Source organism: Nesoenas mayeri (genome assembly GCF_963082525.1).
Source record: "Nesoenas mayeri genome assembly, chromosome: 6".
Lineage (NCBI taxonomy): Eukaryota > Metazoa > Chordata > Aves > Columbiformes > Columbidae > Nesoenas > Nesoenas mayeri.
In genome coordinates, this window is record NC_137545.1 from 22,509,500 (window position 1) to 22,527,342 (window position 17,843).

Sequence of the window (17,843 nt, forward strand, 5' to 3'; positions counted from 1 at the left end):
GGGCGGGGGCGCCCCGAGCAGCCCGGCCCCGCGGGCAGGGTCGCAGCCCCTGAGGCGGCCGCGCAGCTGTCCGGAGCCTCGGCCGATCGCCGCGGGAGGGCGGCGGCCCGTTCCAGGAGGAGCCCAGCCTCGGACAGGTACGGTGGCGGTACTCGGGCCGGGGGGTGTCCCTGCCTTCCTGGTGAAGAGCTGCGGGGCGGGAGGCCGTGAGGGGACCGGCGGCCGTGAGGGGACCGGCGGCAGCGGCCCCGCGGCGGGGCTGAGGGGATGGGGGCCGGGACCGGGACCAAACCAAAAAAAGGCAGTTAACAGTTATTATAAGCATTTCTGATAAACTTACTACAGTGTAGATATTGACTTCTGTAATTCAGAATTGTGTACAATACCATACACTACTGGATATGGCTCTGGATCATTTGCTTCTGTTATTGTGGATGCTTGTATTTGCTCCATAAATTTTTCTTGTGAAATCAACTCTTAAATGTTTATTGGTTTCCTTTAAACATGCCTTGTATCCATGGCTTATCCCTGACCCTATAGATGTCCAGGGATGGATATCTGGTGGCCTCTGCTAGAGCAGGAATCATATTGCTATTTCTGTCACATTAATCTGTTCGGTGCTTTGTTGGATTGCTTGGAGCCTCTCATTAGACAGATGAAGATACCATAGTGTATTAAGGGGTTGTTTTGGTTTTTTTTTTTTTTATGTTGCATTGAAATACAGAAAACATTGATTCAGTCTGCCTACAGAGGCAATTTTCTGAGCAGTAACTGCACTGATAATATGTAAGAATGAAACAGTAGTTCAGGATTAGACTGCTTCATCTGCTTTATAATCAGACTGGACCTTTGTCTTGTGCCAAAAGTGCATGGCTGCTTCTGTTGTGGTTAGGGAACAGTGGCTAATGGGGTGAACAAACAGCTTGTGTGTCTCTGCAAGGCTTCTACAAAGAGGTTACTCACAGGTTTTGCTTTATTTCTGCTTGTAGGCTGCTCCCAGAAGCACCAAGTAACGGTTTATGTCACTTAAGTTTGTAATGGTTTAGGGCTCCTACCTATGAATTGCTGTGCTTAAAACTGTTTTATGGTGGCCTCTTAGTTGTGAGCCAGCACTCTTTTAAGGCAGTGCCTACAAGCAGTGAGTTGGGTATTTGTTGCAATTTCTTATGATGGCTCCTGACTGACTTCATCTTTTATGCCTTTACATTACTGTCTCAATGCCTGATGTCTCAGCTCACAGGCATGCCTTAAAAACTGGCCTACTGCCTAAAGTTATCTTTGGACAGCAGTCCCCAGCCAGAAGATGTGACAAAGGCTGTCAGAGGCTAAATGAATCATTGTACTTTAAACTGGAGCCCATTCTCAATAGTGTAAACAGTGAGCACTTGTCTCAGGGGAAAATTATGCAGCATGAGCAGTCACAGAAGTAACTGTGGAGAACAGATTGTGATAATTCATTAAATGCTGTGTTCAGAGCAGAACAAGCCCTCTCTGTTTACCTAAAGGTGTTTTCTTGGTCTTGTTTAAGTTGCTGATCAGAGAGGGATCCATGTAAACATGTTCTGTTAAAATATTGGAGAATATTTTGAATTCTCTTTCTCTCTCCCTATCTGTTTTTAAAACCTGTTTCTGTCATTGATGATTTTCTGGGGTGTTGTGGTTTAATGCCAGCATCAAAGACTACGATAGCTGCTTGCTTACTCCCCACCAAGTAGGGGAGAGAACTGAAAGGAAAGGGAGAAACTCATGGGTAAGGCCACCTGCAAAAGGCCAAACTAACAGAAATCCAGAATGGATCTAACTAGCTGGAAAGGCCAACTCCAGTTATATACTGAGCATGATGCTAATGGTAGGGAATATTTTCATTGATCAGCCTGGATGTCAGTCAAGGTCACCCCATCTGTGCTCCCCAGCTGCCTCCCACCTGCAGATAGAGAGCCCAGAAAGACCTTGATCTCCCTGACAACAGCCAAGATATCAGCAAGTTTTTACATTATATCAAATGCCAAACACTAGAAAATCACTGAGAGAAAATAAGCTAGCTTTTCTCAGGCAAAACATGGGAAACCTAGCATGTTATCACAGTCTTCTCATACTAAATCCAAAACAAACACCATCCTAGCTGTGAAAAAGAAGAGTTTCTAACTGCATGAAAACTAACTCTGTTTCAGTCAAACCATCACATGGGGACTTACTCTGATTGGATCCGGTGCAAAACTAGCTGGAGTTTCTGATTTGCTAATTTCTATAAATTCTTATATAAACCAAAAAGGAGAAATGTTTTATTTGTTGCCATTTGGCATTTTTCTACTCATTCCTGCTTATTGGTGCTCCTAAAATTATAATACACCTGGATACATAAACGGGACAGAACAAATCAAGAATTCAAGATAATAGTGTAGCATTTAGTTTTAATCTTAAGCAATTACATTTTTTTTTTTGCTTTCAATTTAAAATTTAACATGGCATTTAAGGTTTAATAAGATAATTTGAAGCATTGCATTCTTGCAGTGTGTTCCATAGAAAGAGTTCTTGATTTGTTAAGGTGATGCTACAGATAAGCCGTTACTCGAAATCACAGTTGCTGCATGTCCTGGTGCACCTATTTTTTTCCCCCGTCTTTCTTTTCCACTCTTTCCTCCAAAATAGGTGCATTATAGGTTAAGAAGAAGAAGTGAAGTTGCCTGGTACAGATATCCGTAGAATAGCTCTCTCTTTCAGTGGTTAATATGCTTTGCTCTGATGCCTGTGCAGTCATCTGTTCCATCTATCCATGTCTCTTTTCAATTTGTGTACTTACTCTGCCCGAAGGTTTGGTTTTGTTCTTAGGTTTTTATCAGTAAGTTTAGGTGCTTTTGCTATGCTAGGAAATGTTCTTAAGGTTACATTGCTTTGATACAGCTTTGGTTTCTTTTTTTGCAGGAATAGAAATAAAAAGATATAAAAATGGCAACAAAGTTGATAAGAATATAGAGAGGTTTCTGTGTGAGTTGACAGTCTGTAGCAGGTTCAAGAAAAACATAGAGATGGGCTCTTTTCTATTCAGTGTATAATTAAACTTTGGAGTTTGTGAATTTTTGCTATGTACTACTTCATGACTCGAGATCAGAAGGCAGTTGGAGAAATTCTGTAATTGATTGTCCTGGATAGCTTTTTCTTCAATGGGAAAATATACTAGATAGCTACTGAAGTTGAGCACTAACTTTTTGTGGGACCAGGAAGGGCAAAGAACAGTCATCCCACTGCTTAACTATTGGCTGTTGTCAGAGGTGCGATGCTGATTTGGGTGATCTGGTCTAGTCCAAGATGGCTATTTTAAGTTATTCCTCCTTGCTAAACTGGAATCAGCTACAGGCTGTCTCATAAGGTGGCTGGCAATGGTACGCTTCTCAGGTCTGTAGTATTGAAATAAATAACTTACGCTTTTTCTATGGATAAACAACATTTAATCCAATTCCTTGTATTCCGTAAAAACGTGTTCATTAGAGCATAAGCAAAACAGCGCTGGGTGCGCGGAGGATTCACTCTGCCCAACACGCACACTCTTAACAATAAGAAGTGTGCTTAAATACAGTATGGTATTACATATTCATAATGACCCCAGAAACACCTATACATATTCATGACCTTTCCTGCTTTTTATTAAAAGGAGTCTCAGATAACCATTTACATATTCCCCTCCTTGACCCTCCCCTGTTGCGCCTGCGCAATGTCACTTGGTGAATTTGAGGAAGAGTCTTTAGGGGTCTTTGGATGAAGGCTCCTTCAGCTTCGTCACAGTGGACTTTCTACCTTTGGCTCATTAGGAGGAACTGGCTGGAATCCAATCTACCAAACTGACTGGAACCAGACTGGTACCTCCTTTTTGCTGTAAATCTTGGTCTATCTTGTCTCCTCAAGGTTGCAGCTGGTGCTGTAAAACTTCTTATCTCGGCATTTAATGAAGTCCTGTTGGTTGTTTTTTAGCACAATTAGTTACATACAGCTCTAAACTAGATATTAATTATGTGGTTTAAAATGTTAGCTTGTTAGTAGGCCCTTATTATATAGTTGCTTGACCCTTAAAATGTTAGTTCACTCTATCAATATAACTTCCTAAAAAAGTTTCATAACTTTTTACATAGAACTTAACCACCTTTCCCTTTTCCAAGTTCAGAGTCTGTGCCTCATTTAGTTATATCCGTAAACATTAAACATCTTAGCACGAATCACAACTGCATTTTTTCACAGTATTAACTGTTGGCCTCTATTTCAAGAAACCAAGCAATATCCTACAAACATTTATTTTAATCCATTTAGCAGCTGCATTATTTCATATGCTCCTGGCAAAAGTATTCGACTGTTCTCTCCCTTCCTCCCTTATCTACTGGAGACAAAGAGACTGAGAGATCAATGGCAAGGGGGATATATGTTGTTCTGTGGTAGCTGGGTAAGCAGCAGCAAAGACAGTTTTGCTTGTTAGAAACAGTTATCTGCCTGGATCTTTGAGGCAGGTGCAACCCTGAAGAGGTGCTGCTTGCAAACCACCATTTTGCAGAGCTAAGAAATGAAGGAAGAAAGGGATCTGTCTTTGAATATGGCAAATGCAAACTGCATGTCCCCCAGCCCTGTACAGTGACAATATCACAGCCTGGCTAGGGATTAAGGCCAATTTCTGTGGCAGCTTCTCAGGGTAAGGGTTGCTGTGCTTTTATCAAGATAGTCATGGTTAGGACTCCAGTAAGGCTTATGAGGTTATAAAAGGTGTATACTATGAATCCAGGGCCTGGGAAGACAAATGGACAGGTAAAGGAAGCCACTGTAGGGAAATACACAGCCCCCATTTCTTCTTATCATGCAGGGCTGTGTTACCTGACAAGCCAGCGAAGCAGGGCCTGTGACTCCAACACTGGCTGTTTCTCACAGTTTGTTCTCCCCAGTTTTGCAAACCACCAGCCGGCACTCTCACTAGCTCTGTGCTGGGGGAAGTTATTTCAGTTGTTTGCACATGAGCAGCTTTCTGGTTCTGTGTAGTCTGTTTATTTTAAGACATGCTGCTGCAGTGATGGTTAGCGTTGTAACCTGGGTGCTTCAAACAGCGACTGGTGCTTTAGTGCCACTTTGAAAAGCTTCCCTTCGCCTCATGTGCCTGTTCCTGATGTTCTGAGCACTCTGTTCCAGCTCTTCTTCCACACAGAACTTCTGGGCATCTTACTTTTCTTGTAAGATATGTCTTCTGTGCTATGACATAAGACCTATGGGGAGAGGCTGAGGGAGCTGGGGTTGTTTAGTCTGGAGAAGAGGAGGCTTAGAGGTGACCTCATCACTCTCTATAACTACCTGAAGGGAAGTTATAGCCAGGTGGGGATTGGTCTTTTCTCCCAGGCAGTCAGCAATAGGACAAGGGGGCATGGGCTTAAACTCTGCCAGGGGAAATTTAGGCTGGATATTAGAAAGAAATTCTTTATAGAGAGAGTGGTCAGGCATTGGAACGGCTGCCCAGGGAGGTGGTGGACTCGCCATCCCTGGAGGTTTTTAAAGTGAGGTTGAACATGGCACTTAGTGCCATGATCTAGTAAACAGACTAGAGTTGGACCAAGGGTTGGACTCGATGATCTCTGAGGTCTTTTCCAACCCAGTCGATTCTGTGACAGTTAAATATAAGTGAAGGTATTACAGTTTAGTAGCATTCTGTTTATGTACCTTAGGCTATATAGTATATGTATATATTATATATACACACTCTCTCTCTACAGTGCAAACATTGTACATTATGTTTTTTGTATGTGCATATATACATATATAGCATAGTTACACTGTGTATATAGTATATACTAGTCTAGTATTATATGTGTCTAGTATATGTGAGCATATATGAAACTTCATGTCCTATATTTGTACTGTATTGCCTATGATCAGCTACTTAACTGTTCTCCTAGTCCATACTTTGTCTTGTTATGGACAAATGTTTGTGGGTATAGTTATGTAAATAATTGTTTAGTAAAAGCTGGTTCGGTCCACACCTTTTTGCTCTGATGGATCTAGCAGCATCTCCCAGTTCTAGTCCTAGAAGTTTCTTGGCTGCAACACCAAACATTGGTCTAGCAGGTATCCTCCTAACCCTTATCTTCAGGCCTTTTTACATCAAAAAGCCTTTCAGCAAAATGTCAGCAAAGCATCCTGTGAGGGTTAACACCCTAAAAATTTAGATAAACCACAGGTTTTCTCTGTTTTTGTGGAGGGGGAAGCAGTCCTGCATCTTTTTGGCTTTTCTGTATTGTTCTGTAGATCTGAAGCTGTACACTCTCATGTAATTGACTGTCAGATCAAACTTCCACTGGTCAACAGGGTATGTGAGGTCCTTGACTAACATGGGGGATGTACCCATCACCCCAGTCACGGAAGCGAAGCTTTTAGAAGGCAGCTTGCCTTGAGAGGGCCCTGCGCAGCAGGAGGGAGCTGTGGAGGGACAGAGCAGCTCTGTCCCATGGTGCTCTGCCATAGCCTGCCCTGCTAGACTCCATGCTGGACTCTTACCAATGCTGGGGACAGCAGCAGGCAGCTGCAAGTGTGAGATTGTGTGTTATCAGCTCCTGCAGCTGCTGTTTCTGCCCTTTGCATGGGGGAGTTCAGCTTGCTCGTATAGTGAACTTAGCTGTAGCTACCTCAGTTAATTATAAGAAATCATGATTACCAGAGCAATGTTTAATTAAAAAAAAACTCACTTTATTTCACACTCCTATACAAATATCCACAGGTAATTTCTAATCATGGAATGATGCATTGTTAGCCAGTATAAAAAAAGTTTGAGATAAAAGTATACTAGTGACATGACTTCTTCAAGAACTTTCAGTTTGACACTGCTAAGACATTCACGTTCTTAGGCAAGGGCCACATTCTGCTTTTAAATCCAAGGCCATTTTGTCAAAGTTCTTGGCCCCTGATGCTGCTGAACCTTTCAGCAAATAACCTAGAGTTTTGAAAGCTCAAAAACTTAGCAAAATACATGTGTAAATGTTCATAAAATTGGGCTCACAACATACTGAGAGTATTCATTGGGAGGAAGAAGAGTGTCAATGCACTTTGTATAATGATAACTTTTTAGGTGAACACACCTACCAAGAAGGTATGTTCAAAGATAATAATAAAAATAAGACACTTGACAACTGCCCTCCTGGCAGGTTTTTACCCTATGAGGGGAAAAAGTACCAAGAGGTTTTTGCATAGCTCAAATTACTAGCAATTAAAACATGCATACTTTTTGAGCAGAATATTGTTTCACATGGAATAAACAATTGTGAACTAAATCTTCATTCTTAAATAGTACCAACACTTTAGAACATGGCTAAAAAAGTAAACTCTTTAAATAGTTTTATCGGTTATGTTACAATAACTAGATTGCTGATAAACACAACAATGTGATTCTACTTTTATCCACATTCAGGTATTCAAGACGATTCAGTAGTCTCAACGTGGATCAGCTCCGATCCTCGTAGTTCAGGTAAGCTGGGCTTTATAGCCTCCTTCAAGTGCTGTGTAACAGTTGCAGTAGTCAATGCCTTTTGCTAAACAGGACATCCTTATGAAGCTGGGAAGCAGTTTCCGGAGAGCCTCTCACTTTCTTGCACTAAGTACAAAACTGTATCTAAAAACCCTACTTTTCCTTGGTGTCCAAATCATTAAATAGTCTGATGTAATATACAAATCATGTTACAAAACCTGATAATTCCTGTTGCATAAAGTTACAAGTATCAGGAAAAAAAGCCCCCATACACATCATTGGAAGAAATATTTACATTTTTAGAAAGCATTGGCACCTTCAGTAATTTATTAAAATTCAATGAAAGCCTCAGGTCTCACAATCTGAAGTTCAAAGACACAGTGGATTTGAAGGTTCAGTTAAGTCTTTGGCCTAGCAGTTAGTCAAAGACAATGATTTATAACAAAAATAAATACAAATATGACTAAAATATATATATACAAAAAGTACATCTAATATTCAAGCCTCTCTTTTAAAAAAACCTGTGTATATTTGTTGTGAGCAAGAATCGCACAATCCGATCTTTAAAAAAAAAGCAATATGACCTATTGCACATGTAATTTAAGATGATGCTTTTTGTTAAGCCGTAACTACTGCAGCAGGCAAGGCTTATGACTAAAGTAGATTTGCGGGTCTTCAGACTATACTTGAATGAAGTGTGTTAAGGCCACTGTGTGTTTATAATGGATTATGTGTTGAGGGAAGGATGGAGAACCTTATCTTAACCTTAACCATGCATTCATTGCATACCTGTGATCACAGGAAAAGGTCTGCCATAGTGGTTTTGCATAATTTTGCAGAAAAGACCCCAAATCAATACAGTATCTTCTAAAATGTGAGTTAGATTTGAAGGGGAAAAGAGGCAGTCTGGAAATTAAATAATGCAAATAAAGTCTGAAGCAATTTTAACTGTGCAAACAAAAGCCTCAAAGTAAGTAGTAATATCTACAATCAAACGGTGAATGTCCATAGTGTTCATAGGTCTAACTCCATCAGTATTCCGTTAATTAAAGCATTAACCTCTATCTGAAATTCGTGGATTGAAATAATTTTTCCCTAAGAGTAACTTTCATTTTCATTCCATTTTGTGAACCACTGTTTTGTCTCAAGGTCTTTGTATTTCCCATCTTTGATCTCTCGCTCTTCTTTTCGAATTCTTACAGCATGATATCGGGGGACACTGTCTTCGTACCTAGAACGCTGGAAGAACCCACACTGGGGCAGAGAAGAGAAAGAACAAGTTAGGTTTAAGTTGCTGCCAAAGTACTACAACTGTAGAGGCAGTACATTCTTCCTTTGCACAGACATACAGGTAAGAATATCGAAAACAAAAAGCTGTAGGCCAAAAATGTAGCGAGCCAGCAGGTCTCTGTTAGTTATTCCATCAGCAGCTTAAGAAAAAAGGCACAGTCTGACAATCTGGCAATCTACTACCTTAAAAATACTCCCTCTGCTAACTTTCTAAATTTGTTTTGCAAGTCACATAAGTCGTCTTTATAAATCTATTAATTCATATCATAATTTAATGCTACACGAAGTAGTAGCTACAGTTCAGGAAAGCTTGCTTCTCCTGAACCACAGGTAAGAATGTATTATACTTCAGTATCTTCCTGTATGGTGATGTGATTTACCTTTAAAACCCACAGAAAGATTTCCAGGGCCTTCAAGACGTTACACTAGGGCCTTGTTTTTCAAAGCACCATCTCAACTGATTAACTATTGAGGAGTGGACAGAAATTAATTTTCAAACCAAAATGGAGTTATGGCCACAGTGTTACAAAGATGATGATTGGTAGACACTCAGCTTTACATGCTTATGGGTCACTGATATCAAGATTGAGGTTAACAGATATTGTGCCATCCAGCTGTCATTAGATACTGCTAGGAAAAACAGAAAAGTTAAAGTGGTAATGTTCATAGTATTTGGGGTGGTGGGGATTTTTTGTTGGAACTGAATTTAAAAAGAAAATATATCAAAGCACAGACCCAATCTGTAGCCATCTCTTGGTTAAGATTTCATTAAACACTGTTCTGACATATTTTAGTTAAGAATTCCTCCCCACTCCCTCATCCCAAGCATCACTTATAATGTACATGCATATTGTATCTTAAGTTGAATAAAGGTTGCTAGAAGCATAAATCATCATGCATCTAGTGGCTTCAGCAGAGGAAAAGTGTGTTCCTAGAAAAGTATATCTTAGGATTGAAGGAAAACAGATGTTTCCACAGCATTTAAATTCTTATTATGAAAACCCCTTTCCTTATAAGCAACATCTTTCAGCATGCACTAGAAGTTAGTAAAGCAAGTTTATCATCCATGTAGTCTTAGCTTTAAATCTTCACTCAGCAGTGTTGACTACCATCTCTCAAGCTTAAAAACTTACTTGCACTTTTAAAACATAAAAAAGAAAAGACTAAAAACCACTGCAACAGATCAAGATGTTTTCTAAAGAAATAAATAAAAACTTTTTAAACCAAGGCAAACATCTGTGTTTGTTCACGTGCACCAAAAGCTGAAAATCTATCAACAGAATGAGCAAGAGAGTACAATAGTTTGAAATCCAAAAGTTAATAGAACATAAGCAGTAAAAGGTTCATAGTTAGCCACCGCACCCATAGCATGTGCCACAGCTAAAAATTAAAAAATATCATCCATTACCAATTACAGAAGTAGATCAATACTATGCATCGGAAGTAAGCCTCTCTTTATCAGATGGCTGAGCATGGATCTCAGCCTTGTGATATGTGGCATCGTAATGATCTTTCTTATTTCTCTTGAAGAAACCACACTACAAGGAAGCAAGGTATTTAGTCAATTTTTGTAGACTGGAAGAAGTCAAAGCTATTAAAACTGACTTAAATGAACTCTGAACTATCTTCCCATTATCCCTTCACAGGCTTGTTGCCAAAAAAAAAAAAAAAAAAAAAAAAAAAAGTCACAAGAAATCTGTTTCTAGATCTGAGAACTTCCTGGACTCACTCCATCTGTAAAATAATAGAATAACCTGTGGTAAAGAATATTGTTTTCCATGTGTTTTGCTACACTTGTAATGATGTCCATAGCAACTAAAGCTGGCTGTGAAGATCAGAAAGAAGTCTATACAGAAACCTGTTTGTGGACTAGTGCACAGGACAGACAAAAACACAGGGTAGAGCAACACTGAGTACTGCTTTGACCTGTCCAACACAGGCATGTTTTAAACCAATCATGTAACTGTCTCTGAAATATAATGTTTGTCCTTCATAAGACCACTCAGTGTTTGTCATCAAAAGAAGCATTTCAAACTGTGTGTGCGTCTGAAAATGTGTGTATTTTCATGTGCAGTAAAACACTAGTATTTGTAAACCAACATTCATCAGGAAGATTTGCAGCTGGTGTTGGGCATTTATCAGAAAATAAGGAAGTCTGAACTATCAGGTCAGAGGTAACCTGCAGCAAATAGCAGCTCCTCAGCAAAGCCAATTGCTGCAGTTTCTCCAGAAGAAAGTGACAGATAGGATAGTCCTTGTCACCTCTCCTTTCTGAATAACCACCTGCTATTCTACCTGCTTATACCTGTAAAAACTAAGAACAAAAGGACAGCCCTGTTACACTTAGAACCACAATTAGCTGTAAAAATGCCAAGAGTAGTTAGAAAAATAGGTACTTCATTTTTTTATTTTGCAAATTATTTCCCTATTATACACACTTATCTATTCCTTTAGGATTTCTAAGGCAAGAAGCCAATCCTACAGAAAATGACCACCACACTTGGCTATATATTATTTCTGTATCTTTTGGTTTTCATCTACTATCCATTTAATGGTATTTCTAACATGACAAGAACAAAGCCCTGCTGAAACATTTGCAGACAATTCACATGAAGTTTCATACCTAACTGCAGAAGCCTCAGTTAGCTGTATCCACCAGTATCAAAGTAAGTATGGTCTCTGAATATTTGTCTCCAGTTTTGCCCAGAGTTCAAAATACTTCCTTTCAAGGATGTGCAAACAGAAAAATATCATAACAAGTCTCCCCGTGTAACCATTCTCATTCCAAATGCTGCAAAACTGAGAAACTGATAAAGGTAATGTTTGGGCAGTTTTGCTCTGTTTGGAGTCCCAAAACCAAATCAAAATACTTACTCATTTGCTTAATTATTTTGCTATCTAGTCAGTTGTAGACCAGGGAATGTAAAATAACCAGATGAATAAAAACTCACCTTCCATAGTAAGAATACCAACAGTGCCAGCATCAGTATTCCAGCAAAAATAGCCACCGCGATGATCCACCAAGGCACTCCTGTGTACAGTGCTACTGGTTTTGCAGGGAAGACAGTAACACGCACCTAAAGGAGAGAAAATATGTGATGATGGAAAGAGCATTTCAGAAGCATCCATGTTTAATATAAAGCTACAAATTATACAGTTATCTCTTTTCTGACAAGATGTCTTCTCTCTCCCATCTTTAAAATGTTTTGGAAGAAAAAGTTCTGACTGGTATCGTTCCAATATGGTAGTGGATTTTTCCAACCCGATTAAAGGTAAAAATGGTCCAAAATTCAGAACTCAGTTAAAAAGCTAAACTTTTACCTACTTTTGGTTTTAAATGGTTTAATTTTTTTCCAGCCATTGAGGTAAGCTGGAAACATCACAATCATAACATATAGTTAGAATTAAAAGATTGGCCTACCTGAGCAACTTCATTTGTGAGTTTAACATTCTTAGCTGCAGCAGGAACACTGATTGAAGCCCTAACAAGAATGTCCAGGTAGTTCATTTTTGAGTATTCCTGTTCCATAATAAAATATGGACGTTAGACACAGAACAGAAAAAAAAACCCCTGACCTTCCCCAAATGGCAGGTAAGAGAACTTACTTCTAAGAAAGTACTGTTCCACAGTCTGGAACGCAGCACAAGAGAGGCCTTGCTGTCTAAGCCCTTGAGGGGACATTTTATATCCACACAGCGTGCATTCACATTGCAGTCCTGCAATTACAAATTTCTACATGTAAATAAAAACACACCCTCACAGATTGTTTAAGCATCCCTCCCCACCCCCAAATTAAAAATTGGATTATATGCATCAATATTTATGTGCAAGACCCAAAACCTGTTTGTACTGACAGCACAGTCAATAAAGATGCTATAACCTGTTTATTTTAATGTAGATAACTATGCAGAAATTCTTTCCTATTTCTCTCTTCGGTAGATAATCTAAATGATCAAATTTTTAAATAATTGATACTTGGATATAAGATAAAAATAAAGAGCAAAGAGATACCTTCTTTCACCCAGCCAAACTCAGAAAAGCCCTCTTACAAGTGCAGTAGGAGGCATCTGACTAGACTAGTTGATGCTTACCAAGGTCTTGTATTTTCTTTCTGAGAACAAAGAAAATGTTTTGCTGTCTGTGATCTGCTTCTCTGCAACCTCACGTTTCCTTCGTGAGTTCCGGGATTCCTATGGGGGGGAGAGGAGGAAGAGTAAGAGCTCAGTGAGTGTCTTCTCGTTCCAAGATCAGCATGAGCGACATCATTACATATCCCTTACATATTACATACATAACCACATTTATTGCCAGTAACAGAGTCAGGAAAATCACTAGAATTTTAGATTACCTAAAGAAAGGTTAACTGACTTTTAATAGGTCTGGGGGGTTTTAGATTTACACAGCTTTCAGTGCTACTTCCATTTTTGTTCTATATAAATGGTATGAATGTTACTATGCTAAAAGAATAAGATGCATCTTTCTTGAACTGTATATTAATTACATGCACTGAAAGTTTTATTAACTGGTGTAGTGACCTGACAAGAATGGGTTTATGTGCATCCAGTTTTAATGGTGAAAATTAAAACTCCCAAATGATCTTAAGATTATATGAAAAAAACCATTATGAAAATGAAGGCTCAGGGTTTAGGAAAAAAATCTTACTGGATAGGCACAATGAAGGGCTATGAAACTTGCTTGATAACTCAGAAGTGAATTTAAGTGAAAGCCCTTTCTGTTTAAAAAGAAAAAATCCATGCAATTCCCACAGGCTGGGGAGATATTTACTGGTTTGTATTGTTTTCTGTGTAAGACCTCAATGCAATATCAATCGTGCTTATGAAATTTGTTAAGAGAGCATATGACAATGGTGCCCATTGCAAAAACAGTGACTACGACACAGAATCCATCCTTTAGCATGTTACCCTCATTAGCTGTTATGAAGTCTACTAACAAGCTTAACCCTTGATACATGGCTCATGTGGTGTGTTTCTGAGCTGCTGAAGACACACACACACATACCCACACCCCAACAAAAAAAATATATATATTCTTCTGGAGGCAAGCTCTTATGCCCACTATCACATGGGAACGTACCGCAACATGCAAACTATTTATTTCATTCTCAGGTTGACAGGAGACTTTTTCCAAGCCTTTGGAATCTATTTTCATCAAATAAAGCAGCCATTTGCCATTACTAATTTCTTTCGGCCATTGGATGTCCAGAGAAGCAGTACCAAATGTTTTCAGTGGTCTGCCCAAGTTAGTTACCTGTTAAAACAAACATTCTTTAAACTGTGAAATACTTTTTAAAGAGATTTGCTTCTCAATTTAAGGTGTTATTGACTTGGGCAAGTTTTAAGCATGTAGCTAACAGGAAATCTAAAAGCTGATGAAAGACAATTGAAACAGAGCATAAAGACAGAGCATATACTGAATCTAATGCACTTGGATAGCAAGTTAATACAGAGTTTAAACGTATAAGGATTAAAATTCCCTACCATGAACTGTAAGCTGTTGATTTTTAAGATGTTAATTTTTAGAAATCTGTCTTCATGTGAAACAACAATAACTCCAATTTAGAGTTAACAAATCATTCAGTTACATAACTGAGGCAAATTGCAAGTCTATGCGGAACTCTGACATAGAAAGATAACCAGCTCTTGCTCTCCTTAGTCTGGAAGTTGTTTCCCAACCTATTTTTTTGCTTTCTTAGTGTTACTGTTCATGACAGCAAGCTCTAAAACACCTTCTATCTGCTTCTAGTTTAATACACACATGCAGGCACCAAAGGAAGTACAGGATTGACAGAGATGGACTTCAGTCCTGACAAACTACTATGTACAAAGACAGCAAGGCTTGCCTTAATGACATAGAAAAAGCAATTCTCTTGCTGATAAACAGAGTTGTTACAGAACCAGAATCGTCTCTCTTAGCCTTCTCCTTGATTTATTAATTAGGCAGAAGACCAAAAGAGTGAACTAGACACAGACATTCTGCAGTGTCATTGCGTACCTGCTCAACGCTGCACGCACTAAGTGCCCACCCTGTCTGGCTGTGTGCACAGATCACCCCTGGGCTGCTGGGTTTAGGCTTTGACCCCTGCCTGTGTGGGGTTTTATGCCGTACAACTGACTGCAAGGGCTGCGCTGAAGAACAACGTGCACAGCCAGCCTCAGGCCACTTCCTCAAAATATGATCGTAAAACCTCAAGACCTAAAGAAGCTCCAGTCTGCAGTCACACTGCATGATCTGATCAGGAAGTCAGGATTTTGGGACAAGAAAAGCCAATTTTAAAATCAGCAACTTTTCCAAGTGTTCATATGCATGAAGAGAGAAGCTGTTCATTTGAGTAAAAGCAGTTGTTGGCATTAATCTAAATTACTCACTCTGAATTCGTACTCTATGAGGTTTCCAATATGCTCTTCAGATTTCACAGCACTCTCACCAACGATGTTGCCTCCAAAATACACCTGAGAAGGCTTAGCAACTCTGTTCAGGTGGGGGTGGGGAAGGACAATAACTGGATTTTAATGAAGTCTGCAGCAAAACTGTCATCCCCAGCCCTCTCCATTTGTTATGCTATCAATACTTACCCAGTGAGTGATAAAAGCAATTCAAGAACCACTTTAGCACTAGCTGTAATTGGAGTCGAATTAACTTGAGTGCTTGTTCTACAATGAAAAGGGAACAGTGCTGTTTATTTTACAAATCTAGCAGGTTTCACTTTACTATTAAATTGCTTTTGTGAACAGAACAAATTCATTCCAAATGTTTACAACTGTATATGAAAACATGCATGTGCACGCACACACAAAGAAAACTTACGTTTCCAACTTCAGATTAATATCCAAGTCTGTTGTATCAACATTAACTTTAGTGGTGCTCAAGATGAGATAAAAGGTTACCTAGACAAGAAGATCCATGAAATGCATAAACATTTATGAAATATAACAATATATGCAATATTATAGAAATAAATCATCAAGCTCTAGAGTTAAAAAGACAGATCCAAATCAAATTTCCAGTTATGACACACAGAAACAAACTGCAGTCAAGAATAAAATTTTATAACTTGAATAAAATAGGTGCAACTTACATTTGAATTTCTTTTGAAAGGATTTCCAAGTTCACATTCTGCTTGAGAACCATTTTGGTTAGCACCACACGTTAGCTGTTTTTCCTGATTAAACAGAATACATTTAGAAGTAAAAATGAGCTGAAAATATTTTTTAAATTTAATATCTTTTATCTTAAAAATACTTACAGGATAACCCCTCATCTCCCTGAATGCAGAATACGTCAGACTGTCGGGAAAAGTTGCGATCAGTTTAGCTTCATATGCATCCTCACCGTCTTTTTGTGGATTTTTTGGATCAGATGGACTGTTTGTCACTGTTATTTCCAGGGCAATATCCTTCTGATCTTTCAGAACAAGTACTGGTGTGCCGTTTTCACTACAGAAACAGAGTGCACAGGGTCGTGTGCATTAGGAAAACAAATGCATGTGAAAGTTTGCTTCTTACTACAGTTTACCAAATGTAACGCCCCTTATTAGGGAATAATTACTGTAAGACCATGAACACATGAATGGTCATAGGGTTTTTTTCCAAAAACCAGTATTTTGTCACAAAGTGCCCAGCAGTTAACAGGGTGTAACAGGCTGAAACACGTCTCAAGTAATCAAGAGTTTATAGTATTTCTGAACCAGCACTTGCATCTGGCTCATGTTTAATGGTGATGAATTTTCTCTGAATAAATCTACAGACCTTCTTTTTTCTTGTAAAACAGATGTGAGTTTGGCTTCCAAGTCAGCCTGTGGCACTCACAGCTAAAGGTAACCAGTCTGCTGACACTACATGAACAAACTTCCTTTTGTTTTTTCACACGTCCTTTCCAGTTTGAGCAGCCCTCCCGGGAGGAGGCACAGTGGCTGTTAGGGGAGCGTTATGGTGAAATGACTTCTCTGTCACTGCTTGTCTTACACTACTAGACTACAGCATATTATGTTGTCATACTCGCAATCAAATTTAATCTTAAAAATAGTTAACAGTAGCACACAAAATAAACTACTGGAGGGCTGGTTCAGCATCTCATTTCTCTGGCAGTTAGAAACATTTTTTCTAACTTGTAGCCCACACCTGCACAAGTTGGGGCCACTTTGTATCCATGTAAACTCTGTACCACTACTTCTCTTCCAGAGCTCACTCCCACTGCCCCACGATCCCCACGCTGCACAGAGCCCCGTTTGCTAGTGTCATGGAACAAAGCTGCTCTGTCTCCCAAAACTCTGTCCTAAAAGTACTTCTAAGCACTTGTTAAGAATCTGAATTCTAGCAATGCATTAATCAAGGCTTACATTGGTAAATAAGTAAACCTGTCTTCATTTCCTTCTCGACTACAAAACCGGTACTGAAGTTTCAGATTGCTGTGACATTCATTGTCTTCTCCACATCCTTCTTTTAAGAACTCCACCTAAATCAAACCAAAACACTTTCACTGCATGCCACATGATAACAGCGTAAAACAACATTTCTGACATGCACCACATGAAGCATCTACAGGAAACTCAGAGACACTTTCCTGAACAGAGTAAGCTTTTAACATCTTCTCACCTGTCAAGGGTTTTTCTTTATGAGACACAGCCCTTGATGCTGACAATTTAAAACTTTACATGTGACTAAGAGGCAGAGTGAGATAATTCTAAGTGAGAGGTACACTTCTAATGAGGAAGAACATCCTTGAGTGTGACTCTTCAATGAGTGAGCGTTGAGGAAATGAGATCTCTTACCTGAGATATTCCCTTTCTTTTATATCACTGCTGCAGTGCTCTAATGCTCTACAGCATCCTAACCATAGAAGAATTAGAAAGTACATAATTTTGTGATGTGGGACAAGTGTTCATAGCAGGAGAATATGGATTTCCATTTTTAATCAAAAGTACATTTCCTCCTAAACTTGTTGGGGAGAGGAAAAAAGCCTAGCAACTATACCATCTTCACTTTTGTTGCAAAAGAAACACAGGATCTAGTTCATAACATTTTGTAACAAGTTCATAACAAAATATAAAATACA

The 17,843-nt window shown here is 39.2% G+C and overlaps 1 protein-coding gene and 1 long non-coding RNA gene across 5 annotated transcripts in view; one reads left to right on the forward strand and one right to left on the reverse strand.

Annotated features, from left to right (window-relative positions):
- Nucleotides 1–16,535, forward strand: LOC308041604. Of its 4 annotated transcripts, none has more exons than XR_013922255.1 (4): nt 1–137; nt 7,424–7,480; nt 8,683–8,831; nt 16,038–16,535. It is a non-coding gene; the product is annotated as an uncharacterized lncRNA (long non-coding RNA). The 4 variants fall into 4 exon arrangements; XR_013922256.1 differs by lacking the exon at nt 16,038–16,535 and adding an exon at nt 11,225–12,127; XR_013922257.1 differs by lacking the exon at nt 16,038–16,535 and adding an exon at nt 10,417–10,768.
- Nucleotides 8,387–17,843, reverse strand: part of ITGA6 (integrin subunit alpha 6) — a 22,816-nt gene continuing 13,359 nt past the window's right edge. Inside the window, exons 13-24 of the mRNA XM_080346389.1 lie at nt 17,128–17,243; nt 16,036–16,225; nt 15,868–15,951; nt 15,597–15,676; nt 15,365–15,442; nt 15,158–15,260; nt 13,866–14,039; nt 12,863–12,961; nt 12,377–12,487; nt 12,192–12,290; nt 11,722–11,847; nt 8,387–8,734 (exon numbers count right to left, since the gene is read on the reverse strand). Coding sequence (XP_080202515.1) covers nt 8,576–8,734; nt 11,722–11,847; nt 12,192–12,290; nt 12,377–12,487; nt 12,863–12,961; nt 13,866–14,039; nt 15,158–15,260; nt 15,365–15,442; nt 15,597–15,676; nt 15,868–15,951; nt 16,036–16,225; nt 17,128–17,243 — 1,419 coding nt within the window. The 3' untranslated portion in view covers nt 8,387–8,575. The remainder of the gene's footprint in view (nt 8,735–11,721; nt 11,848–12,191; nt 12,291–12,376; nt 12,488–12,862; nt 12,962–13,865; nt 14,040–15,157; nt 15,261–15,364; nt 15,443–15,596; nt 15,677–15,867; nt 15,952–16,035; nt 16,226–17,127; nt 17,244–17,843) is intronic.